This window comes from Lygodium microphyllum, chromosome 3 (genome assembly GCF_053477565.2).
Source record: "Lygodium microphyllum isolate KBCC chromosome 3, Lygodium_microphyllum_v1.1.10, whole genome shotgun sequence".
Taxonomy (NCBI): Eukaryota; Viridiplantae; Streptophyta; class Polypodiopsida; order Schizaeales; family Lygodiaceae; genus Lygodium; species Lygodium microphyllum.
The window spans coordinates 52,480,547-52,504,830 of NC_141137.1; the positions used below are offsets into that span (position 1 = coordinate 52,480,547).

The window sequence follows — 24,284 nt, forward strand, 5'->3', positions numbered from 1 at the left end:
ATCACTTGCAAAGTGGCCGAGCCTCACTTTGTACCAACTTCATGATAGCAAGGTTGTGACAAATTCACAAAGGGGCACTTTTATGCAAAGGTAAATAGTGTATGTGAGACATGTTTTGGAATTTAAATAAAGAGATAGTGATTGCAAACTAGTCTTCACGTTGCTTCCCTCACCATAGTAGCATGAAGCTACCTTTGAATGGCCTCGTTTCTTGTGTATGACATGCTAAGCCTCTATTAGCATGCATGCCTAACTAGATAAAGGGTATGATATCCCTTTTTGGCATGATTAAAACCTCTAATCACTTTTCATAGATGAGATAATTGTATTCCAAATAGTTTAACTTGAAAACTACAAAAGGATTTAGAGAGGAAAGAATGTCATAATGTTCTTGAGGAAACACTTTAATAAATGATATGTGCATTGCTATTATGCCAACATGTAGCTTATACAAACATGAAAATTTTGGGAAAAGGGGCATCCACTTCAACACTTCCTATCTTGATGCACTATTTTCCCTTTTTTATAATTGAGATTCATTCATGTCTTGCTCCCTTGTGGGCTTCCGTCTTGATTCCATAATGTGACAATGTTGGTCTCCTGTTTTCATTTTATTAGCTCCTCCCAAATTCATCAATAAAATATGTTTTTAATAGTTAAAAGAATAGGATTGCATTACTCTTATACATATACTATTTGTAGCCTTCACTCCACAAAAACCCAGGGTCCTTAAATAGTTATCTCCTTGCTCATTTGTGGTGAAGCATACCTTACAACCACCTCCATTTGATGGTTTTGAAACTTGTGAAAATCTATAACCAAATTTTGGTACATTAATGTGTGTATAGATATAAATTATAATATTTTAATATATTGATGATTAAATATATATGTATATACAAATATAGTATATTATTATGATATTATATATAATGTATTGGTATTGTGTGTGTGTGTGTGTGTGTGCAATACGCATACAAAGTATTATAATTATTAATATTAATATGTTTATAATTTATAATACATAATTTTATTTAATAATAGTATTATAAATTGTCATTTATGAATATACCTATAGTACGTTTATACAAAGACATTGTTAGAGCATGTAGGGTTGAAGGTATACCACATGAGTATGTAAGAGACAAAAGGGTGTAGGGAGATTGAGAGATGAAATCAGAAGAAAGAAAGAGAACTTAGAATTTAGAATATTTAATTGGGACAATTAGAGGTGAAACCAAGTGACTCCATTTCATATGGATCGGCAAAGCAATCAATTTGCAATACATCTTATATATTTGATAGATATGCCTAAGACGAAACCCTATTTAAGCATCAAATCTTCATTTCCAACTTGCTACCCAGTTGTTGATTGTTATTGATATCCCAAAATAGTCCAGATAAAGATCATAGACCCTTTAAAACTCCTCTTTGATGATCAAGGAAGGTGTCCCTGATGTTGGAGACCAAGAATCAAGTAATGGATCACATCAAATACCTTGTACAAGAGCAAGATGTTGAAGAATAGCTTGCTGCCCTATTTCTTACTATTGAAATCGCTCCAAATTAGCCCATAATCCACACAAAACACTCCTTTTATGTTCCTCAAGTGCTCTCCCAATGATAGAGATCAAGAATCAATGGATAGATCAAGAGAAAAACTTAATGGGAGTTGATGATAAACAAGGATAGCTTGCTACCCCTTTCTCCTATTCTTCCATGTCCAAAAAAAGTCCCAATACTCTTCCTTTTCTCAATGCATGAGCAACAAGAGCACTTACCTTCTTTGGCTCTTCCTTCACCTTTCCCTTGTATCCTTTCCTAGTTAGCATGCCCTCCACCTTTGTGGCCATGTTGCTGGACAACAGCACCCTCTCAGCATGTTGCGCCCGAAAGTTGCACTGACGGCCTAGTCTCATCATCCTCATGCTTCATCCCCACCACTATGTCTTAAACAAGTCACTATGCCAAGCCACATGCTCATGAACTTTCTAGACTTCCTTGCCTATCACTGACTGTCACATTTGACCAGAGCTATGAGAAAGTTTGAGAAGTGTATTAAGTAAGAAGCATATCGCTTTTACTAGTTTGTAGTAGCCAAAGCATGAATTCATCCATATGACAATACATCTTGTGCTTCCACCCCCTCCAAACCTACACATCCTTTGATATGTGCCATAGTATTAATATTTACTAGATTTAAAGTCCTCCCCCATATCCAAGTCATCCTCTTCCACACTGTCAAGGACAATACTTGTATCTAGCTCATCCAACTTATATGACGTCGACTCCCTTCTCTTAAAGAGTTTGATTCATTTACCTACAATAGGAATACTCAAGGCTATCCCATCTAGTTCACTAAGTGAATAGGTAGCATTGTCATGTATCTGCCTTATAACATATGGATCAAAGCATCGCTGAGAGACCTTAAGGCTGCCACTATGTTGATTGTCTAGGGTGCTATCACAAATCAACACCCAATCTCCCTCTTGTATTGCCCTTGGTCTTGGTTGATGCCGCTTATCAAATCTCTTCTTGTTCTAAAGTCTTGCCACCCATAATCTAGAAACTACTCCCTCAATGTCCTCTAGCCTTCTCTCGAACTATCTAATGCATAGAGTCAACAATTCCTCTCTACTCAACTCTTCTTTCCAAGGTAGCAGCACACTCCATGTAGCAACCACCTCCTCAAGTGGCATAATAGGTTTCTGACCATACATCAATTTAGCAGGCATAAAACATGTCACTACACTATGCATCGTCCTGTCAGCCCACAATACAAATGAAAGCATCCTTGGTTGCTCCTTTATCCTGCCTTTGTATACTTTTGCTAGTGCCTTAATGATAGGTGGATATCCCCTTTTACTCTTACGCTTATATTTCAGATTTTATGATGTAGTTAGAACCAACTTAATGCCTAACTATGAGAAGAAATCTCAAGTCTCGTTTGCATCCAATTCCCCTCTGTCTACTATAATCTTGCCAACACATCCATATCAACAAAACACCTCTTTCAAGAGAAATGTACAAACAATCTATGTAGTCTTTGTATTGAGAGCTCTTCCCTCCACCTGGTTTGTTAGATCCTCCTGTGTGTGAGTACAAGATACCACTTATACCAAAAACTTGTAGGAATTGTCACTATACCTTCACTCAAAGGTTATAAAATTGAAAGAGAAAGTGGAGGAGAAGGGGTGGGCAACAACCCAAAGGCCTATTAGAGAAGGGTTTAAGAGACGATGTATATGGTGTGATAGCTTGCAGCATGAAAAGTGGGAATATAAAGCGTATCGTGATGCAAAAAGAAAAGAACTTTGTATTTTGGAAAGATGGAAAAATTCATGCAACTGAAATAGAGTTGCCTCTTGAGCCAAACTTTGGCAAAGGGGGTATGCAGAAGCGGTTGGAAAAATTAGCAACAAGAAATGTGTTTGCAGTTGTACATGTTGCCACATATGGATTGGAACTTGAGAAATCATACAGTTCTTTGCATGCATGTAAAGCTGATGCAAAATCTATAATATGGTCATGTACTTTGTCTTGTTTAAAAAAGGGGAAGACAACTAGGGTTGAATTGGCAGGTGCTAGTCAGAGTATACGAGATAAAACTAGATGGGATGCTTCCATTGATTCATTTACTACCTATGCATATTTGGCTAAGGTCCATAATATGGATGCTATTATCGAGGAAAAGAGAAGAAGGGATGAGGATGTAGGTCCTTCCACTAGAGGTCCTTCAACAAAAGGCATGACATGAAGCAAGATGGAGCAACAAAAGGCTACTAAAAAAGCTAGTCTGAAACATGTAATGAAAGATGTCTTGCATGAAAAGAAGTAAGAGGGAAAAAAGAGAGGCAACCAACTTGGTTACAAGTTGCAATCTGACATAGAAATAGCAACCAACATAAAGAAAGTGCTTGAGGAATGCATTCTTAGAACCAGGGTTGATTGATGAGGTTCTTGGGCATCATTAAGTGTGAATTCCATGACGAGATATCATTAAGTGAAAAAGGCAGTTTGTAGGAGAACCTACTCAAGGCATTGTTGTAGATTGAAGAAGACGTGGGTTCACACGGTATTCAATTAGAATCTATTGATGATTCCATTGCTATCATAAAATAGGCTGATGCTGAAAATGGGTTGTATAAGGGTGGAAAGAATGATGTTATGGCTGAAACTGTTATAGTGGGTAGTACTACACATAAGGGAGTTCTCTAATATAGCAGGTTCATGAGAAAGAGGTTGCTCAAACAACTACTACTCTTGTACACACTAGGCAAGAGCTACAATTGAAACTATTGTGAAGATAGGTGAGCGGGAGATACCATGTATTGCTCTCTTGGACCAAAATTAATGTAATGGCATGCAATATATGTATGAGAATGGTGGATGGCCAATGGATAAGGATCCTTGCTAGCATATGCGGGTTGCAAACAACTCATCATGGGAGCTCTATGGTGCATGCCCCTGTGTTCTAATGACTATAGGAGATGTCCAAGATGATTAATTACTTCTTTGTGCAAGATTCAACAATTATCTAGTTAACTTGGGGCAGCCATATATTGTGGAATCAAGGGTGGAAACTAAGGTGATAGATGATGGTTCTTATTATGCTCATGTGCGATGTAAAGATGGTAAAGGGCAATTCAAATTTTAATTGTATGTATCAATCATCCCCGTAATCGAGGTACACTTAGAGATTATCCAATTCCATCTAATGCTAGAGAATTCAAAGGTTTTTAGATAGCATTGTTGTAAATGGAGGCTACGGTAGTGCTGCTTGGAAGATGTTTTTGCCTCCAAGAAAAGGGGAAACTATCTTTGTGGTTGGTTTTTTGGAATGGACAACAAGCAATGCAAGTATATTCAAAAGTATAGCAACCATGTGTAGGGTTGAAAATGATTATGTACATTAGGCTGAAAAAGAGTTGAAGACATTGGTTGAAACTACTGCAGTAATTAATGCTAAAAACAAGGCTGAAAAGTATGTCATTCATATATGTACTTTGGAGATGTTTGATGTCATAAGTGAATTTGTTGAGCAAAATGTAAAAGGATACATAAGATAATTAAAGCATTAGTGGAAAAAAATATAAAATAGTTGATAAAAAGGCTAAGCATGTGGCCTTGCCTTTACCCCCTGACAATGATGGGCTGAATGAGACTGTGTCTAAATAGCCAACTCTACATGATCCGAATGGTGTAGGGCATAAATTTACTACAAAAACATCGAAAGAGCTCTAGGTTGGATGTAATGGATTTCTCTTGCTAGTAGTTAGCAGAAAGGGATTGTTTTATGCAAATGTTAGCAAAGCATAGAAAGGCTTTTACATTTCAGTCTATTGAAATTGGCTACATGGATTTGATTGTTGTGGCTCCAATGGAGATCTTTATAGTACTACATGTTCCATGGAATCTTTAACCGATTCCTGTGTCTTCCATATACTTGCCTAAGCTAATGGAGCTCTTAAATAAGAAAATTAGGATGAAGATTTTGGAGCCATCTTCAGCTCTATTCTCTAATCGTTGGTTTACAGTCCCAAAGATGAATGGGCATTGCAGTTTATACAAGTTATGAGCCAGTCAACAAGGTCGATAAGAAATATAGGTGTAGGGTCTATTGTAGATGAGTTTGCAAAAGCCTTTGCTGGCAAGGCTACTTATTCCATAGGGGATTTATACTCTAGCTATGATGAATTTCAACTTGCATTAGAGAGTCGAACTATGATGAATTTCAAATGTTAATGTTGTAGGGAATTCAATAGCAAAGTAGGAGTTTTCATCCATGGAAAAAGTAAGTACAGAGGAAGAAAACATCATAGGTGTTATGTTTCAACTATGGAGGTGTTTTTGGAAGAGAAAAATGAAGGGGAATGGCTAAGAATGGGCTAATATCTCAGCACTCTTTCCAAGAGGGAAGAATGTCAAGAGAGGAGTTCAAGAGGATAATTTACAAGTTGAGAACTCTCATGCTTCATCTGCATCTAATTTACCCCTCAACCTGTAATCAGAAAGGCAATGGAAAAAGTGAACATGGACATCATCCGCCTATCCTTAGGGCCTTGGCCAAGTTATGTGGAGGAAAGATGAAAGAGCGGCCATAACTACTTCCATATGCTTTATGGGGGGCTAACAAAACAACTCATAGTGTTGTCACAAGATATATGCCAGCTGAATTGATGTATGGTTAGAAGCCCATCATACCAATAGAAGATATGGTTGTTACATGGAGTGTGATACATTGAGAAGAGGGATTGCTAGTCTTATACATTAGGCTGTTGGAAAGATGACCAGAAGACATTAGGATAAGTAGTGGAGAAGTTAAAGGTAGCCAGGCTTCAGAATAAGAAATGGTCTGATTGAGATAATGAAGGGTTTGTGTGACCTTCACTTGAATTTTATAGATCTTCATTCAAAGGTTGTAAAATTAGATGAAAAGGTGAAAGAGAAGGAATGAATAGTAACCCAAAAGCCTATCAGAGAAGGGTTTAAGCAAAGATGTCTATAGTGTGATAGTCTGCAATATGAAAAGCACGATTGTACAGCTTATTGTGATATGGAGGACAAGAAGTTGGTGTTTGGAAAGAAAATAAAATTCATGCAAGTGAAATAGAATTGTCACTTAAGCCAAGCTTTGTAGAGGAGGTATATAGAAGCACTTTGAAGAATTGATAGCAAAGAATGCATTTCCAACCGTACATGCTACCACATATGGGTTGCAAATTGAAGACTCTAATGGTTCTCTTAAATCTTGTAAGGCTGATGCAAAATCTAGAGTATGGCTATGGCTAGATGCTTGAAATTGTACAAAGAAAGGAAAGATAGCAAGGGCTAAATATGTTGGTCAGTCTATACACGGTATGACTGGATGGGAGGCATTGGTAGACTCATTTATAGCCTATGTATATTTGGCTTAGGTGCATTACATGGATGCTATTGTAGAGGAAAGGAGAAGAAGAGATGATGAGGCTGTGAGTCCTTCAAAAAAACACGACATGGAGCAAAATGGAGTAGTAGAAGGCTACTAAAAAAGCCATTCCAAAATATATAATGGAAGATGCATCAGGAGAAAAAGCAAGAAGAGAAAAAGAGAGTCAAGCAAATTGGTTATAAGTTACACTCCAATATAGAGATTGCTACTAATATCAAGAAAGTGCTTGAGGAACACATTCTTGGAAGCAAGGTTAAGTTTACACTTGGTGAAGTTCTTGGCTTTGCTAAGCATGAATTCCATGATGAAATATTTAATCTTATTAAGAGAAAAAGGCAGTTTGTGGGAGAGCCTACACAAGCACTATTGCAAGTTAAAGAAGACATGGATTCACAAGGGATTATGTTGGAATCTATTGATGCATCTATTGCTATTATGAAGCAAGTTGAAGCAAAAAATGGGCTAATTAAGGGTGGTAAGAGTGACAAAAATGTCACGGTGAATAGTATTACACAAAGAGGAGTTATGCAGTAGTAGTCTCATGAGAAAAAAGAAGCATGTTTCATTCCTAAAAGCCACTATTCTCATGCACAATGGGCAAGAACTACAACGGAAACTACTAGGAAAGAGGCGAGCAAGAGACACCATGTATTGCATTTTTGGATCATGGATTTGAAATTAATGTTATGGTATGCAATTTATATGAGAATGGTGGTTGGCCAATGGATATAGATCCTAAAGCTGGTGTTGTATCCAAGCTATAAATAACTCATCTAGGAAACTCTATGCTACATGTCTTAATGTTCTAGTGAATATTGGAGATGTCCGTGATGTTTAGCACTTCTTTATGCAAGATTCTTGCAGTTATCCAGCTATCTTGGGGTAGCCATTCATTGTGCCAACAAGGATGGAGACTAAAGTGATTAATGATGGTTTATCATATGCTTGTGTGAGAAGTAGAGATGGTAGACGAGCAATTCAATTCTTAATTGTGTGTGTTAATCACCCTCAGAATAGCCATATGCTCAAAGATTATCATACTTCATCTATTACTAGAGAATTCTAGGATTTTTTTATGGTACAATTATAAAAAGAGGCTATAGCAATGATACTTTGAGGATATTTTATCTCCAAGAAAAGGGGAAACTATCTTTGTTGCTGGTTTTTAGGACAAGATAGCAAACAATGTAGGAAAATTGAAGAGCATTAAAGCCATGTGCAAGGTTGAAAAAGGATATGTACATCATGCTAAAATTGCTATACAATTCATCTTGCAAATCTAGTAAGAAAAAATTATATCAAACTTTACTACTAGAAATATTGGAATTGACCCAAAGGCAAATAACAACCTATCAAAAACATTTAAAAGAATAATTAAGAATTAGTACAAAGAAGATATAAATAGTATAAGCCTAAGTCGAAAAGTAGTGCATTAAAATTATAACATTGTATTCTCACAATTGTAAAAGTACTCAAGATGTCTAATTTTTATTGTGCTTGTGGTAGCCTATACAACTAACCCTCAATTGTGGTTGTGGTAACCTATAAAATTAACCTTCACTCCCATACTTATAGCAATTGAACAAGGATAAAAGGCTAAAGTGATTGCTACCCCAAACCAACATATCTAGAGCATCTTACAATATGCAAAAATAAGACCATCTTAGAAGATGACCCTACAACATGTAAGGGTATAAGAGACTGCTTAAGTGCCATAAGACCAAGACCAAGACAATCGTTGCACCAATGACGTAGGAAGGCTATCTAAAGATACAATAGCTTAACAATGTTATGATCAATCAATATCCTTATACAACCTTTAAGGATTAAAAGGTCCCATCCTGGGCATGCATGTTGTGTCACTCTTAAGTGGGTGAGATATTCTAATTATTTTCAAATAAATATAATATTATTATATTGTTCTTTATACTTAGGGATTTTGAGAAACCTTTTGCAATGGGTATTAAAAAGATGTTTTGATGTGCTGCACAATGTGGTAGCATGTGTTGCTAAAACAAATAAAGGATAATAAAGTGAGTGCATGATAGGTGAGCAAATCCAAAAACACAAAGCACTTTAGGAACAAGTAGCTTACCAAAAGTTCACAAAAAGAGCAGCTAGAACATTATCACCTTCATTAGGATAAAATGAGCTAATAAGTCAAGTAGATTTCCAAGTGCTAATAGAAAGAGCCATTGGAACATAAGCCTTAATTGGATAGAATCCAACCCAACATTGTTTTAGGCAAATAATGTACAACCGTACTATGGCAAAGGTGTACATTATTTGCCTAGAATTCCCTCATTTCACACTCCTTGAACCAAGTGTACTGCTGGCTATTATCATCTTTGATTGGTTGCCAAGTGATCATCTTGGATATGTATTAGATAATTGCCCCCTACATTATTTTTGAACAATGGCTGTATCTATGAGGACCATTCATAATCTTGCAAAATTAAGGTCATTCTTACATGGGTGATAGAATATCTTTCCCACGATTGGAACAGTAGATACCAAACGTGAGAGATCACATACTCCTATTCTCAACCTCCCAAAGCAATATAGAGCAATGTTTAAACATATTCTCAAAGACTCCTAGTGGAAAACACCATTGTATCCTTGACGACCACTATGGTGATGATAAGATGGTCACCTAAATTCATTCAGAATGGAGCATCATCCCTCATCAAATGAAAGAAAGAGGGATTGAAGTAAACTCTTCTCTAAATGATAGATCTCATCATCCACAACCACTTGCTTCTCTCCAACTGAGAACCCCAAAGGTCCCATGTTATTTATCTACACTCCTCCCTCCAAGCCATGACTAAGGTTTCAAATATTTTGCGATGGAAATGTACTCCTCATTACAATACAGTTAAAAGAACACACTGTTGCCACTAAGATTTAAACATGACTTATGCCACCTCCCTGTCTCTCAGGAGTGAGTGTTGCTTTTCAGCTTTTTAATCATTTGAAGCAGCAACATATTGCAAAGACATCCAATTAATTATTATCCCATTTGCAATCCATGTATAGTGTTGTATGCACTACCTCTTTATGGGGAATACAATGAACCTATTCCACCTAAAGATATTTGTAGCAGCACAAAGGAAACAAGATCTCAACGTTATGTGCACCAAAACCCTGTTATGTCAGATGAGAATGGTGTTTCCAATACTCCACAAGCTTAAATTCCCCCTTTGCACCAGTCACAAAGCATGTCTACTCTAGCATGGAGTCTCTGTTTATTTTTTATGCCCAAATCATGCAAAAAAATCCTTTAAGAAACCATCACAAAGCCTTACACTAATCGTATAGCCTGTTTATTACATAGATAAGCTAAAAAAGCACCTACTATATGCACAGAATGATCAAGCAGGAGAGTTAGGAAGCTGTTGGCAGAGCAAGTGCATAGAGAGAGAAACTCTCCTTTTACAAAATACTATCTACATCAAATTCGAAAATCGTGATTACACCTTTGTCTTGCCTGCCTGTAGACACTAGACAAGTTCAGAACGTTCCCCCAATACATGTAATCAACTGACACCTGTTTCTCTCCCAAGGATATTATATGTACATGCTAGATATGAAATGCTTTACATGGCTGCAGACAATAACAGGCTTTGACTTACAGGTTTTGGCTGCATCAGATCAATCTCTGGATTGCTTGTATGTTAGCTTAACTGAAAATGCAGGGTGACAGGAGAACTGTTGTATTGAACCCATGCTCAAAAATATGTCTGTTTGTCAACAACCCAGGGTACCAAAATCCAGAGTGAATTATGGTTAGCATGCATGAAACATCATTACAAGCCAATTATGGTGCAGGCCCCTTCACAAGCCAACGAAGTTAAACAAATTGGGATCAATTGAACAACACTGCACCACACCTCCAACAATTTGGTCCTCAACCGTTTGGTGATGTGAAGGCTGAGAATAACATTCCAATACAAGGATGATGGCAGACCTCTAAAAAGAGACAAGGTCAAAGCAAGGAAAATGCTGGTAGTCTGAAGAATTTAGGTGCTGGTAGTGTCTTAAGATTTATCAGAATCAGCACCATCTCCTAAAGCCAGAGCTTTTAAACCCCACACTTTCTGCAAAAGATGGTATAATCAGCAATGAACCATTTCACTTGCACTACCAGGACAGACAACAAAATGCATACTGCATACCTTCTTGAGGTTTTTCTTCTCCCTGACTTCGTACCTATCAAGGGACAGATCACAAAGCCACGATCCAGGACTGATACACTGGAGAAAGCAAAGAACAAAAAACTCATCAACCAATAAATAGCATTGACTTGAATTGACTTAAGTGACTTTGTTGACAAGAATGAGTTAGCAACTCTGGAAATCAGACTAACCTACGAGCAAGTATAAGCAACAACATGCCACCCCTCAAGCTCATCAATGCACAAGGGCTCTCACAGAAAACAAAAATGTCCTTTTGTGAAAAGATATTTTGCCAGCTCTAGTCATGCAAAGAGCTAATGACGGTAGGTTGATAAAATATAAGATTTGATGGTACATACATGTACAGCCTTCTGAGCAAACTTTGTCCTCTTCTTTGGTCTTTGAGGCAATTTAGAACCTTTGATTGCCATGAAATCCTCTTCTTTCTCCTTGTGTGACAAGGCAACCATAAATTTAGGTATTAAGGCCTCCAGAATTCGAGTGTTTTCAAGATATGATCCAGTAGGACAGCATCCTTCATGACCATTTTCTACAACCACCATTTCCTTCTTTATAATACAAATACTGGTCTTATCTGACCTTTCCGGAAGTTGTCCTTCTGACTTGACTGCTGGTGGTGATTTTACAGAGACACCACACTTAGGCTTGGCCTTTTTTATGCTGTCTGGAGCAGAAGGCACACTGGAGCTCCTGGTATTTACATAGTCATTAGTCATAAGTGGACAGTTTTTGGAAAAGAAGAGCAGATTAAATGACAAAAAAACCAAAAGCCACACCAAACGACAAATCAGCTCACAAAGTCAACCTTCAATATCTCTCGACAAAAAATTCAACCTTGAGTAGACTTATGAAATAAATAAGACCCAAAAAACCTCTACCAGTTTTTGGAAAAGAAGAGCAGATTAAATGACAAAAAAATCAAAAGCCACACCAAACGACAAATCAGCTCACAAAGTCAACCTTCAATATCTCTCGACAAAAAATTCAACCTTGAGTAGACTTATGAAATAAATAAGACCCAAAAAACCTCTACCAATAACAGATGTTATAATGCATTTCTGCTAAATAAAACCCAGAATTTGATCCGATACTTGATTTCTCTGCATTACCAGACCAGCATTGAAGCTGAGCCAAAAAGGACAAGTTAAAAATTGACTTCCGCCTTTCCAGATTGATTGTGCAATTACTGGCAAAATCATCCAAGCATTTTGACTGGATTCATGCCTGCATACGATGAGGCAAATATGTTGAGCAATGCTCAACCTTCACTGAAATGCTTCCATTGAACATGGAATCAAAAAAAGCCAGGGTGCATCTACCCCTATCTTACACACATGATGTTTAAAAAAATGGCACGACATGAACATTTGAATCTTTGCAAGAAAAGGGCAAGGGAAGAAGTATGAGCTATTTTTGTAGCAACAGCGTACAACTGCAGGCAAAACTATAAATGTAACTTGACTGCATTTCTGGAACATGATAGCTAATAATTGCACCTTTGAGGACAAGCTAAACATCATCCTACAACCATAACAAGTTCCCTTCCCAAAGGTGATAGCCTAGCAGTTCACACTTGAGCTCATAATCATAAGGTTGCTGGTTCAAGTCTCACTAGGTATATCTACTATCACTAGGTTGGGCACCTATGTTGGTAGGTGCCACCCTGGAGGAGGGTCCCAATGCAATCACGCTCTAGTATTCATTCAGCTTGTGAGCTATCCTATCAGTGCTCTACTATTTGTTCAGCTTGTGAGCTATCCTATCTGTTCATAGGAAAAATGCCAACACAGCTGTTGCCCAATCTCTCAGCTAATATTTGGAGGGGAAGTGCCCCTCTTGTAGACTTATAATACGTGTCTTATTTCTTGGGAAAAAGAAAAAGCATAATAGGTCCCTTTCCCTGTGTTCCAGGAGCAAACAATTGCATGATAGACATAACATGCCAATCTTTTAAAGGACTAGCTAAAACATCATCCCTACCACAAGCACAAAATTTTCCTCTCCTTGTGTGACATGAAAGGCATAACTTCTTTAGAGGACAAGCACAAGAAGTTTTAGATAAATTCACGAATTGTGAATCACAACAACATCATGAGCTTCTGCGGAGGAGGAATGCATACCTAGCTAGGTGTGGTTGGGCACAGGGGGCTGCAGGTCCAGGGTGGGGACTGCAGCACCCTGCTCCCAACCGCACCTCACCCTGGACCTGCAGCCGCCTGCCCCAAACTGCACCTAGCTAGGTATGCAGTCCCTCCTGAGCAAAAGCTCAAGATGTTGAACACTGTACTGGAAAACAAGGGAAAAGGACCTATTTTTCCACATGGGGAAACGTCAATAACTTTAATGTTGATCTTTTGAGACAAGCTAAAACATCACCTCTAACACAAGCACAAATAGTTCCTCTCCCTGTGTCACATGACAAATGTCATCGTTTGAGAACAAGCTAAACATCAACCCTACCAAAGGCACAAAATATTCCTCTCTGTGTTACAGTAGCAGAAATTCACATATCATGTATGCGTAATGCATTGGTTTTTCTTGGTACAGCGGAAGAAATGCTGCTGACAGGGAGAGTGAGCGTACCGTTTCGTGGTTTTATGGAGGTTGGTTGCAGAGGGTGATCTGAAATCGCCTTGTGACTGCTGGCCCCGAGTCCTCCAACCTCTCTTCTCCGTCCGCGCAATACGTCGATCTGCACGGATAGCCTTGCGCAGCACCGCAGCCCCTGGGGCGATGCTGCTAGTGGCGGTCCCCTCTCTCTTCACGCCGCGGAGCTTCTTGCCATTGCCCCAGTGCAGAACGAGCTCGCCATTGGGAATCCCGCGCTTCTTATTCTTGGCTTCAGCAGCATCCATGACCCTTCTACAAGCATGTCCGCCTCCCAGCTGTGGAATCCAGGCAACGGAAGGTTATCATCTAAGAAAAGAGGGCGTTTCTTTTGATCTGCAAAACTGGAGGAAACAGGGGAGAATGAGAGGGGGGAAGGCAAGGCGAATTGCCTGTTGTTGTCCAAAACAGGAAATGCCAGGAAAGAAGGGCAGGTTTACCTTCCCCCACTTCCTGTCCTGCACGATCAATGCCAATGAGAGAGAATTTGAATTGTGTGTGTGTGTGTGTGTGTGTGTGTGTGTGTGTGAGGAAGTTATGAGAGCAGGAGAGAAGACGCAGAGGAGGAAAGCAGGTGCCAGACACATTGCTTTGTTGATCAAATACAATTTTCGAATATCAATTCCCGGAGTCCATTGGTATGGCCGCTATGCGCCTTGGGCTGGGGCGCCCAGCGACTCAGCATGCACATGCCTGTCCATTCCAACATAGGGTAAGAAGGGTAAGAAGGGTTTCGCATAGGGCATAGTTTGTGGGTTTATCACGGAAGTAGAAAGTATGCTTTGGATTTGTAACTATATCAAAGGAGCGGAAGTTTGGACATCAGGGTACAGTTTATCGTGTGAAGGTGCAGAAAAGCAAATATTGAATTACAGCACAATCTGTATGTGAAGGCCATCTAAGGAGGCTAGTAAGTGTGGTTACACACTAAACAACAAATGTCCAACCCCTACCCACAAACTACACACATGTAATATGCAAAGACTAGTGGTGATGGGGGAGCCTAAGTCATTCTCACATGTGACAGTCTCATGCGCATGAGACAAGGGTAGACAAGGTCAAATGATCCATGTCAATGGTTTTTTAAAGCAATAAATCTAAACATGGAACCACAAGTTTGAAAATAGTTCTCCTCCTAGGCTGCTGCTTCTCCTCTTCCCACCTTGTTCCTCCTTCTTTTACTCAAGACGATGGAGCAAATCAACAAGCTGCACACAGTGCCACAAGTACCTTGCTAATAATTTTGGTTGGTTTTTCTCTATGTAAAACCATTGCTCTTCTCTAATGACAATTTAAAACAAAAGAGAGACACTCTAGAATGGACCTTTATCCTCTCCTTGAAGAAGGACTTTTTGTATGTTATTGTATTGTGAGGTTAATGAGGTTATATGAAAGGTACTACCACATAAACTTATTCTCACAAATGCTAAAGTGATATTTTGGATTGGTAGCTAATGAGAGATGCCCTCAAGGTGTAACCTTGAGAGGAGGTTTTGCTCCACAAATTGAGTTTGGAAGTTGCTAAAGATGAAAATGAGATTTTTTGCCTCAATGCCGTACTTTTATAATTTTTATGAAGCATTCCAACCCTAGAGAAGCTACTTCAAAAGCACATCTCCCTACCCCACCCCCAACCCCCCCCCCCCCCCCAAAAAAAAAGCATTATAAGTGAGATTTGCCATATGTTTCTTCATAGGACATGATAGTTCCTCATATGATCCAAAGCATCTAAAAACATATGCAAACCATCAAAGCCATTACCTTGTTCATCAAAGGTACTAGGCTCTTCGCACCTAGATTCTCCTAGCACTTCAAGTCAATGTTCTACCGCAATGTTTCACGTGGAGGTTCAAAGATGCATGTTTCATGTGGAAAGGTATTGACATTACATGAATATGACAACCCTTAAACTATATAGAGAGTTACTTACACACACACATTTAGCCATTAGCCATTGAAAACAACACAATAGATATTTGTAAATTTACTAACAATTCTCTATAGTATTTGATTGCAATATGTTTGTTAACTTAGATAGTTCTACCATGAGAATGATTGACTATCATCATTGCATTTTATATGTTCTATATTTGTTTAGAGGGGGAGCATTAAGTAGTTGGTAGGTGATTACGATTCATGCAAAGGTCAAGTCAAGGGGTCTAGCAATTTAGGGGCTCAGGGGGTTAGAATTGATGGGGGAAGGAAGCTAGGGTTGTTGGATGGGATAGCTAGATTTGAGAGAGGGATTGTCATTTTGGGGAGAGCTACAATTTGGGTTTGGTGTGGTATTTTGGGGGCTAAAGGGTCATGACTTGAGTTTTGGTGACACAAGAGAGAGGGCATCAAAACATAGGGAGATTAGTCATTTAAGTGGGTAGTTAAGCTTGGTGGAGAGTCATACACACACACATATAATATAATTAATGTAATAATAATGATATATGTATATATATAGTTAACATATTTATAATAGATTAATAATAATAATAGTATGTATTACACACACATGTACTTGTGTATTTTATAATCCTTTATTATATATACATCAATATATATATGTCATTATAGAATTACAGTTTTACACATTGTCATGGGATGATTGGAATACAATGTGAAAGCTGGAGATGTATTGTCATATGGATAAATTCATGCTTTGGCTACAAATTGGTAAGTGATAGGCTTCTTACTTAGTACACTTCTCGAACTTGCTCATTGTCATAGTCAAATGTAATAGTCAAGGAAGTCCTGGGAGTTCATGAGTATGCGGCTTGATATAGTGACTTGTTTAAGATAGTAGTGGTGGGGATGAAGCATAAGGATGATGATCATGCCTTCAATGTGATTTTTGGACACAACAAGCTAAGAGGGTATTATTGTCCACCAGCTTGGCCATAAAGGTGGAGGAAAGGGCATGCTAACTAGGAGAGGACACAATGGAAAGGTGAAGGAAGAGACAAATAAGGTAAGTGCTCTTGTTGCTCATGCATTGAGGAGGAAGGAGAGTATAGGGACTATTTTTGGACATGGAAGAAAGGGAGAAATGGGGCAGTAAGCTATTCTTATTCATCATCAACTTCCATTAAACTTTTCTCTTGATCCATCCATTGATTCTTAATCTCTATCATTGGGAGAGCACTTGAGGAACATAAAATAAGCATTTTGTGTGGATTATGGGCTAATTTTGGTGCGCAGATCGGTCGCAGATAGCTCACGTAGTGAATCCCTGAAGGTCCCCAAGAACAATGAACTCTACCTTTTTGCACAAAAAACAATGTAAAAGCATGCACGACAAGAGGCAAGAGACAAATTGGGTTCAATCTCCCCCATGCCTTGTGTGAGCGCTTCACAAAGCATGTATTTAATGTATATTTCCAATCTTCATGCTCAATAATAGCCCAATTACAAAAATATGACAAGCTTTTAGCTTTTGAGTTTGCTTTCTACAAAAATAGGAAAATAAAGCTAATGGACGGTGCCCATAGAGTCTGGCACGCCCAATCTCAATGTCCAAATAGAAATAACATATCCGGGCGCATAGGCGCGTACAAAATAATAATCAATAATCAATGTCTCAATAGACATAACAAAATATAGGCGTGGTGCCTATCAAAATATAGTCCAAATGTCGAATACTCGCTAGACTCCAATGCTTTCCTCCGCCACTGCTGCTATCTCTACGCATCAACTGAAGCATTCACAATCGTTAGTAAAATAATACAATTAAACCGACAAAAGTGAATACCTAGCAGTCTTCAGCTACATAAATAAATCAACTGGTTAGAAATAAATCCTAACCTTAATTTATTACGAGTGCGCACTCTAAACTCATAAACGTTTATTAATTTAATATGCATTTTGCGGAATCACCCGCTATGGAATCACCCATGTACACACTAAATTAATGAAACGCCCGAAAAGGACAGGCGTCCCCATCAACTTCTCGCACAAAGAATCCTCTTTGTGTATGAGCCCCGGTCATCTAAGTTTACGGAATCCACCGTAAAACCTCACGGAATCCACCGTGGCACGGAATCCACCGTGGAATATGCCTCCTGGCATCATACCCCCGGGGTGGGATAGCAATTGACCTCAATTGCTATTAGCTCAATGTGGAGCTAACAGAGTGGGGAAAGCATTTAAGTCTCTAGCGTGCATCCATTGTGCTTCCTCTACAGGATGGTTCTTGAATTTTACTAGATATCTAGAATACCTTCGGCCAGTTCTAGTGGTCATGTAGTCAGTGTCTATGATGGCTTCTGGTTCAAGTATTTCGGTCTCTTCCTCTAATAAAGGTGGGTTTTCATAAACAGGGTGAATAGGTAATTGGCCTCTAAATGGTCTCAATAAACTAATGTGAAATGTATTATGAATTTTCCAATGAGATGGCAATTCTAACTTGAATGCATTATCATTAATCTTATGAATGATTCTAAATGGTCCATAGAATCTAGGAGCTAATTTGACAACTGGATGTCTATCTACACTTTGTAGTCTACGCTTTTCTATTCTAAGCCAAACATAATCATCAACTTTGAAATTCATGGCTTGTCTTTTCTTGTTGGCTTGTTTGGTATATGATTGTTGGGCTTTAGCAATCATATCCTTGACCTCATCAAAAATACTATTATGCATAGTAGCAATATCATCAGCACTCTGAATTCTATTAGACAAAGATGCAACAGGTGTAGATAATCTATATCCATAAATGACTTCAAAAGGTGCTTTCTTTGTAGATGTGTGCGGTGTATTGTTATATGCAAACTGTAATAAATGTAAATGAGTATCCCATGTCTGAGGTTTAGAGATAGTGTATGCACGTAAAAGATCTAGAATGGTGCTATTTGTGGCTTCTGTTTGTCCATTTGTTTCTGGATGAAATGCAGATGAGAAATCAATCTTTGTGCCTAAATTTGCAAACAGTGTAATCAAAAAATTATTACAAAATCTAGAATCACGATCTGAAATAATCACTTTTGGCAATCCATGGTTAGTAAAAACAGTTTTCAAAAATAACTGTGCTGCTTGTGATGCTGTTAAAGTTTTCTTACATGCAATGAAATATGCTTGCTTACTAAATCTATCTACAATTGTCCAAATCATGTCATGGTTAGGTTTAGTATTTGGTAAACCAGTAATGAAATCCATAGATATATGTTCCCAAGGTTTAGATGGAATAGACAAAGGCATTAATGATCCATACTGTTTACCATGATGTCTTTTTATTCTTTGACAAATCAAACATTCAGAAACAAAATTAGATACATCTGCATCCATATGTGACCAATAAAAATCTTCAGTTAACATGCGTAATGTAGAAATGATACCTCTATGACCTTGATATGGGGGACAATGAATTTCATTCAAAACAAAAGATCGGAATGGAATAGTAACACACAGTCTCTTTTCAAAAAACATAAATCCATCATTATATGACAATGAATCAACAGGAATGAAATTATTTTGAACTAATTTTTGCCAATCAGAATGAAAAGTAATATCCTGGTGATATGTGTCTTTCATAGCAATCAAAGAATCAAAAGATATGATAGAAATATTATGAATTGCAGGTCTTCTACTCAATGCATCAGCAACTACATTTTCTTTTCCAGGTTGGTATTGAATGATAGGATGGAAACTTTGAATGAAGGAAGCCCATTTGATATGACGGTCAGAAATTTGGGGTTGGCTAAGTAGATGTCTAATGCTTTGCTGGTCAGTCTTTATCATGAATTCTGAACCCATTAAATAATGCTTCCATTGTTTTAATGCTTGTACAACTGCTAAGAGTTCCTTGTCATAAGTGGAATATTTGAGCTCAGAGGGTTTCAGCTTAGAACTAGAATATGCTATTGGATGATTGTCTTGCATTAATACGGCTCCTATTCCTGATCCGCTAGCATCGGTCACAACTAGAAAGAATGGTCTATTAAAGTCAGGCAATTGTAGAACAGGGGCATTGGTTAATGCACGTTTAAGTAAATCAAAGGATTTCTGTTGAGTTTCAGTCCATTGATAAACAATTCCTTTCTTAAGAAGTTTTGTTAATGGTAAAGCAAGTAATGAAAAATTACGTACAAACTTCCTATAGAAACTAGCAAGACCAAGGAATGAGCGTAATTCATGTACATTTTTAGGAATAGGCCAATGCAATATTGCATCAATTTTCTTAGGATCAACTTTTGCACCATCTTGCCAACTGCTCAAATACTTGGACCATATGCATTTTAAAATCTTCACAGTCAATGAACTGATGATTATCTTGATTGATATAGCACCACCATATGTGGGAAAATCCTTCCAAGTGGAGAGAATAAAATTTTATTTTCTAATCATTAGTGCATGGGTAGATATTGAAGTAGGACTCCAACTTGGACATCCATTCCTCCAAGTTAGATGGTAAGGGAGATTGCCCATTGTACTTAGTGAGGATGATCTTGTCACATAGATCCTGAGAGCCATGTTGCCCATGAAACTCTTGTTGTCCATACATCCCATGATGGCCATACATATGTTGCTATCCATACATACCATGTGGTGCATTTATCCCATGCTGTCTATTATAGCCATGCTACCCAGAGAAGAAGAAGAAAAATAATAATAATAATAAATATTATATATCCACCCCACACAATTATGGCTTTACAACCAAGTCCATATATGTGGGAATTGAACCCATGGCCCAATATTCATAGGCCACACCTATTTGAGGCAAGATACCAATTGTGTTAGACTATGTCACCATATTTTACTTTTCTCAAAATTTTGGGTTTTTTTCCACTTTTAAATCAAAACCACTATTTTTTTCGGAATACTAGCCTTAGGCCACATGATAGCCTTTATGCCTACCATCATTCTTTTGATACAATATGACCCAAATATTCTATTTCTGTCTTAAAGAATTCACTCTTGTCAGGATTTGCAAACAATTGATTTTCTTTCAGTAATTGAAAAACTAATGATAAATGCTCATAGTGCTCTTTTTCACTTTGACTGAACACCAAAATATCATCAAAGAAAACAATCACACAATACTGATATTTCAGAAAGATACGGTTCATCATTCTACTGAAAGTAGCAGGTGCATTAGTTAATCCAAATGGCATGACTAAGAATTCGTAATGGCCAAACTGTGTCCTGAATGCAATCTTAAATATGTCGGATCTATCTAACCTGACCTGATGATATCCAGACTTAAGGTCAATTTTACTAAATATAGAAGATCCTTGCAGTTTGTCCATAAGGTCATCAACTCTAGGTATAGGATACATATTCTTTACAGTGATCTTATTTAATGCTCGGTAGTCAATACACATACGATAGGTATTATTCTTTTTCTTGACTAAAAGCACAGGTGCACCAAATGGAGAACTGCTAGGTCGAATTAAGCCTCTATTTAGTAATTCTTCAACTTGACTCTGGATTTCTTTTTGCTCTATTTGATTGTGCCTATATGGTGCTTTGCAAGGTGGTTGTGTGCCAGGTATCAAATCAATCTTATGGTCTTCTGGACGTGGTGGTGGTAAACCTGGTGGTAGGTCTTCTGCAAAACAGTCCTTAAAATATGCAAGAAATTCCTTATGCCTAGGGTGCATATGATTTTCCTTTGCGTGCAATTCATTCACCCAAATGAGATATGATTTAGTATTCTTGCGTAGTGCACGTTTTGCTTGAGTATGCGAAAGCAGTGGAAAAATATGAGATGCATGCATACCATATAATGTAATAGATTTTCCTTGAAAATTAATATTCATTGTGTGCGTGGAATAATCTATATTTGGATTATGCTGGTGTCTCCATGGCATTCCTAGAATAATGTCGCTTGACTGTAATGGAACAACTAAGAAATTTCTTCTTTCAATATATGAACCAATTTGAATTTCTAAATCTTGAACTTCTTGTGTGCCATTGTACCTAGTGCCTAAAAATGCAGCTTTTATGCGATAATGCGTAGGTACAGTATGCAATTTTAATTCCTTTACCAATTTTGCTGAAATAAAGTCATGGGTACTACCATCATCATGCAATATAGTTCTTTCTTTACCATGCACCATACATTTCATAGTCAACAATGAATGTGGAGTAGGCATACCTGGTAAAGTGTCGGAAGTAGTAGTAGGATCATCCTCATCTTCAGTAAAATCTGGCATATTCTCATGCTCGTCTTCGTCCATAGCTCCAAGGTAGTTGATATGTGCTGGTGGCTTCTTTGAATGACAATTTGCTGCGAGATGCCCTGGCTGGTGACACTTGTAGCATACTATTGGCTTGGCTTTGGTTACATTATTTGCAATGGCTGGAAGTCTGGGTACATTTGGATTTGCTTGTGGAATAGGCTTAGGATTTGGATTGACAATGGATGGTAATGCAGGTGGTTTAGGCCAATTCTTGCGGAAAGATGGTGATGAGAAACGACCTGGATTAAACCTTCTAAAATTGGAATTGAATTGTTTAGATCCATAATTACCGTTGGCTTGGAATTGCTGTGGTCGTCTGTCTCTTCCGCGTAACTTATCTTTAGTGTCGTGAGCTAAGGAGATGGCATCTTCAAGGGTAGTAGGCTTGAACATGTTCACTTCAGCGTAGTAATGTCCAAGAAGTCCAGACATATACTTCTGCTTATGTGTCGTCTCTGGTACGTCTTCAAGCATGCGTAGCTGTAGGAGTGCATTCCAAAAACGCTCTGTATACTGTGGAATAGGCTCACGATCCCGTTGTTGAAGTAAATCCCATTGCTTAATAGCCTTTTCATGAAATTGCGGTGGAAGGAAATTTTGCATGAACTTCTTCTTGAAATCTTCCCAAGTAGCAGGACATTCTATGCTCTTACGGACTACAGTCCACCAAAGTGATGCTCTGTCTATCAGATGATTAGTAACACACTTGATTTTATCTTTTTCGGGATAAGTTTCCTCATGGAAATAATCATCAAACTGGCTAATGAATGATAAAACAGTCTTTCCTTCTCGTATGCCATTGAAAGTGCGAAATTTGAAACTTCGTTTACTTATCTTGGATTCCTTACGAATGGTTTGTGCTTCAAGAGTGGCGTCGATGGTACGGCGAATCAAATCTTCAGCTTGTGGTTCTTCTTTGTCGGTGGACGCTCTTTGAAGTTTTGTCAATTGCGCTTGCAATGCTTGCCTAGCCCTTCGCTCTTCTTCCAATTATAGCATGATTAGATCCAACTTTTGTTCCATGGTAGGCTCAGGTAGGTCGTCTTCAGCCATAGGATCATCCATATGTGGGGTAGTCATCCTGTAAAACTCAACAAACCTTTCTCACTCAAAATCAGGTTAGCGGGATGAGCGTAGCTCAAATTCAGGGTTACAAAGCTATGTATTTTTGAGTATTTCTTTGTATATTTTCAGAAAATCTGCAATATTTCTGTATCCATTTGTTGAAAGTACTTCAACGAACTTGTAGATAGGTAGAACAGCTTGCTGCGAACAACTTTCCAGTTCAGAGTTTTTGCATACGAACAAGTCTTCTAAGAGTTTTGAGCACTAGTCAGTTCTGATTTAGTCTGACTTGCAGAGTTGCAGACTTAGCAGACTTGCAGAGTTGTTGACTTGCTGAACTTAGGCCGACTTGCAGAACTTGCAGAACTTGATTTCAATTGACTTGCTGAACTTGACTTCAGAAGTACGGGACCTGGAGTTTGCCGACTTGTCTGGCCTATGTGACTTGCAGTGGCTTAAGCTTAAGTGATTAAGCTTAAGCTTAATAAGCTTAATGAAGGACTAGCAGGCGGCGTCGATTTCGTGAGGGGGGTGGGTCAGTTTTTTGATCGCGCGAAAAATTCGGAAACATCTTCTGATACGCCGTGGTGAGATTTGAGAAGCCTTAAGCTTATAAAGCTTTATAATTAAGCTTTTGATTAAGAAGATTAGGAATTTTTTCTCACTGTTTTCAACGACTTGATGAAGGAGATGTAGGAGTGGTCCTCCGCCTGCAGAGCTTGGTCCTTCGCGATCTGACAGTGGAAATAGGGGTTCTTGATCGCCAGAAGTCTGCCTGTATTGACGGTTCGCGATGAGATTGACTGTAGAGCCCGTTTGTTCCTGGAGCTCCGCCTTCGCCCGAGATTGGTAGGGATTGGAAGCTCTTGATCTCTGCTCCGCTCTGATACCACTGGTGCGCAGATCAGTCGCAGATAGCTCACGTAGTGAATCCCTGAAGGTCCCCAAGAACAATGAACTCTACCTTTTTGCACAAAAAACAATGTAAAAGCATGCACGACAAGAGGCAAGAGACAAATTGGGTTCAATCTCCCCCATGCCTTGTGTGAGCGCTTCACAAAGCATGTATTTAATATATATTTCCAATCTTCATGCTCAATAATAGCCCAATTACAAAAATATGACAAGCTTTTAGCTTTTGAGTTTGCTTTCTACAAAAATAGGAAAATAAAGCTAATGGACGGTGCCCATAGAGTCTGGCACGCCCAATCTCAATGTCCAAATAGAAATAACATATCCGGGCGCATAGGCGCATACAAAATAATAATCAATAATCAATGTCTCAATAGACATAACAAAATATAGGCGTGG

The 24,284-nt window shown here is 38.3% G+C and overlaps 1 protein-coding gene across 4 annotated transcripts; it reads right to left on the reverse strand.

Moving 5' to 3' along the window:
- Window positions 1–10,338: 10,338 nt before the first annotated feature.
- Window positions 10,339–14,439, reverse strand: LOC148038331 (uncharacterized). 4 transcript variants are annotated; one of them, XM_087670705.1, is made up of 6 exons: window positions 14,127–14,439; window positions 13,711–14,012; window positions 11,707–11,817; window positions 11,466–11,555; window positions 11,107–11,184; window positions 10,339–11,028 (listed from the first exon to the last, which is right to left on the reverse strand). In XM_087670705.1, exons 1-6 carry the CDS (start codon window positions 14,319–14,321, stop codon window positions 11,013–11,015), a joined length of 792 nt encoding a protein of 263 aa, XP_087526831.1. In that variant the 5' UTR covers window positions 14,322–14,439; the 3' UTR covers window positions 10,339–11,012. The 4 variants fall into 4 exon arrangements, with proteins under 4 accessions (XP_087526831.1, XP_087526815.1, XP_087526822.1 ...); XM_087670689.1 differs by having other exon boundaries at window positions 10,344–11,028; window positions 11,466–11,817; window positions 14,127–14,434; XM_087670696.1 differs by having other exon boundaries at window positions 10,345–11,028; window positions 11,466–11,817; window positions 14,175–14,433.
- Between the last annotated feature and the right edge of the window lie 9,845 nt (window positions 14,440–24,284).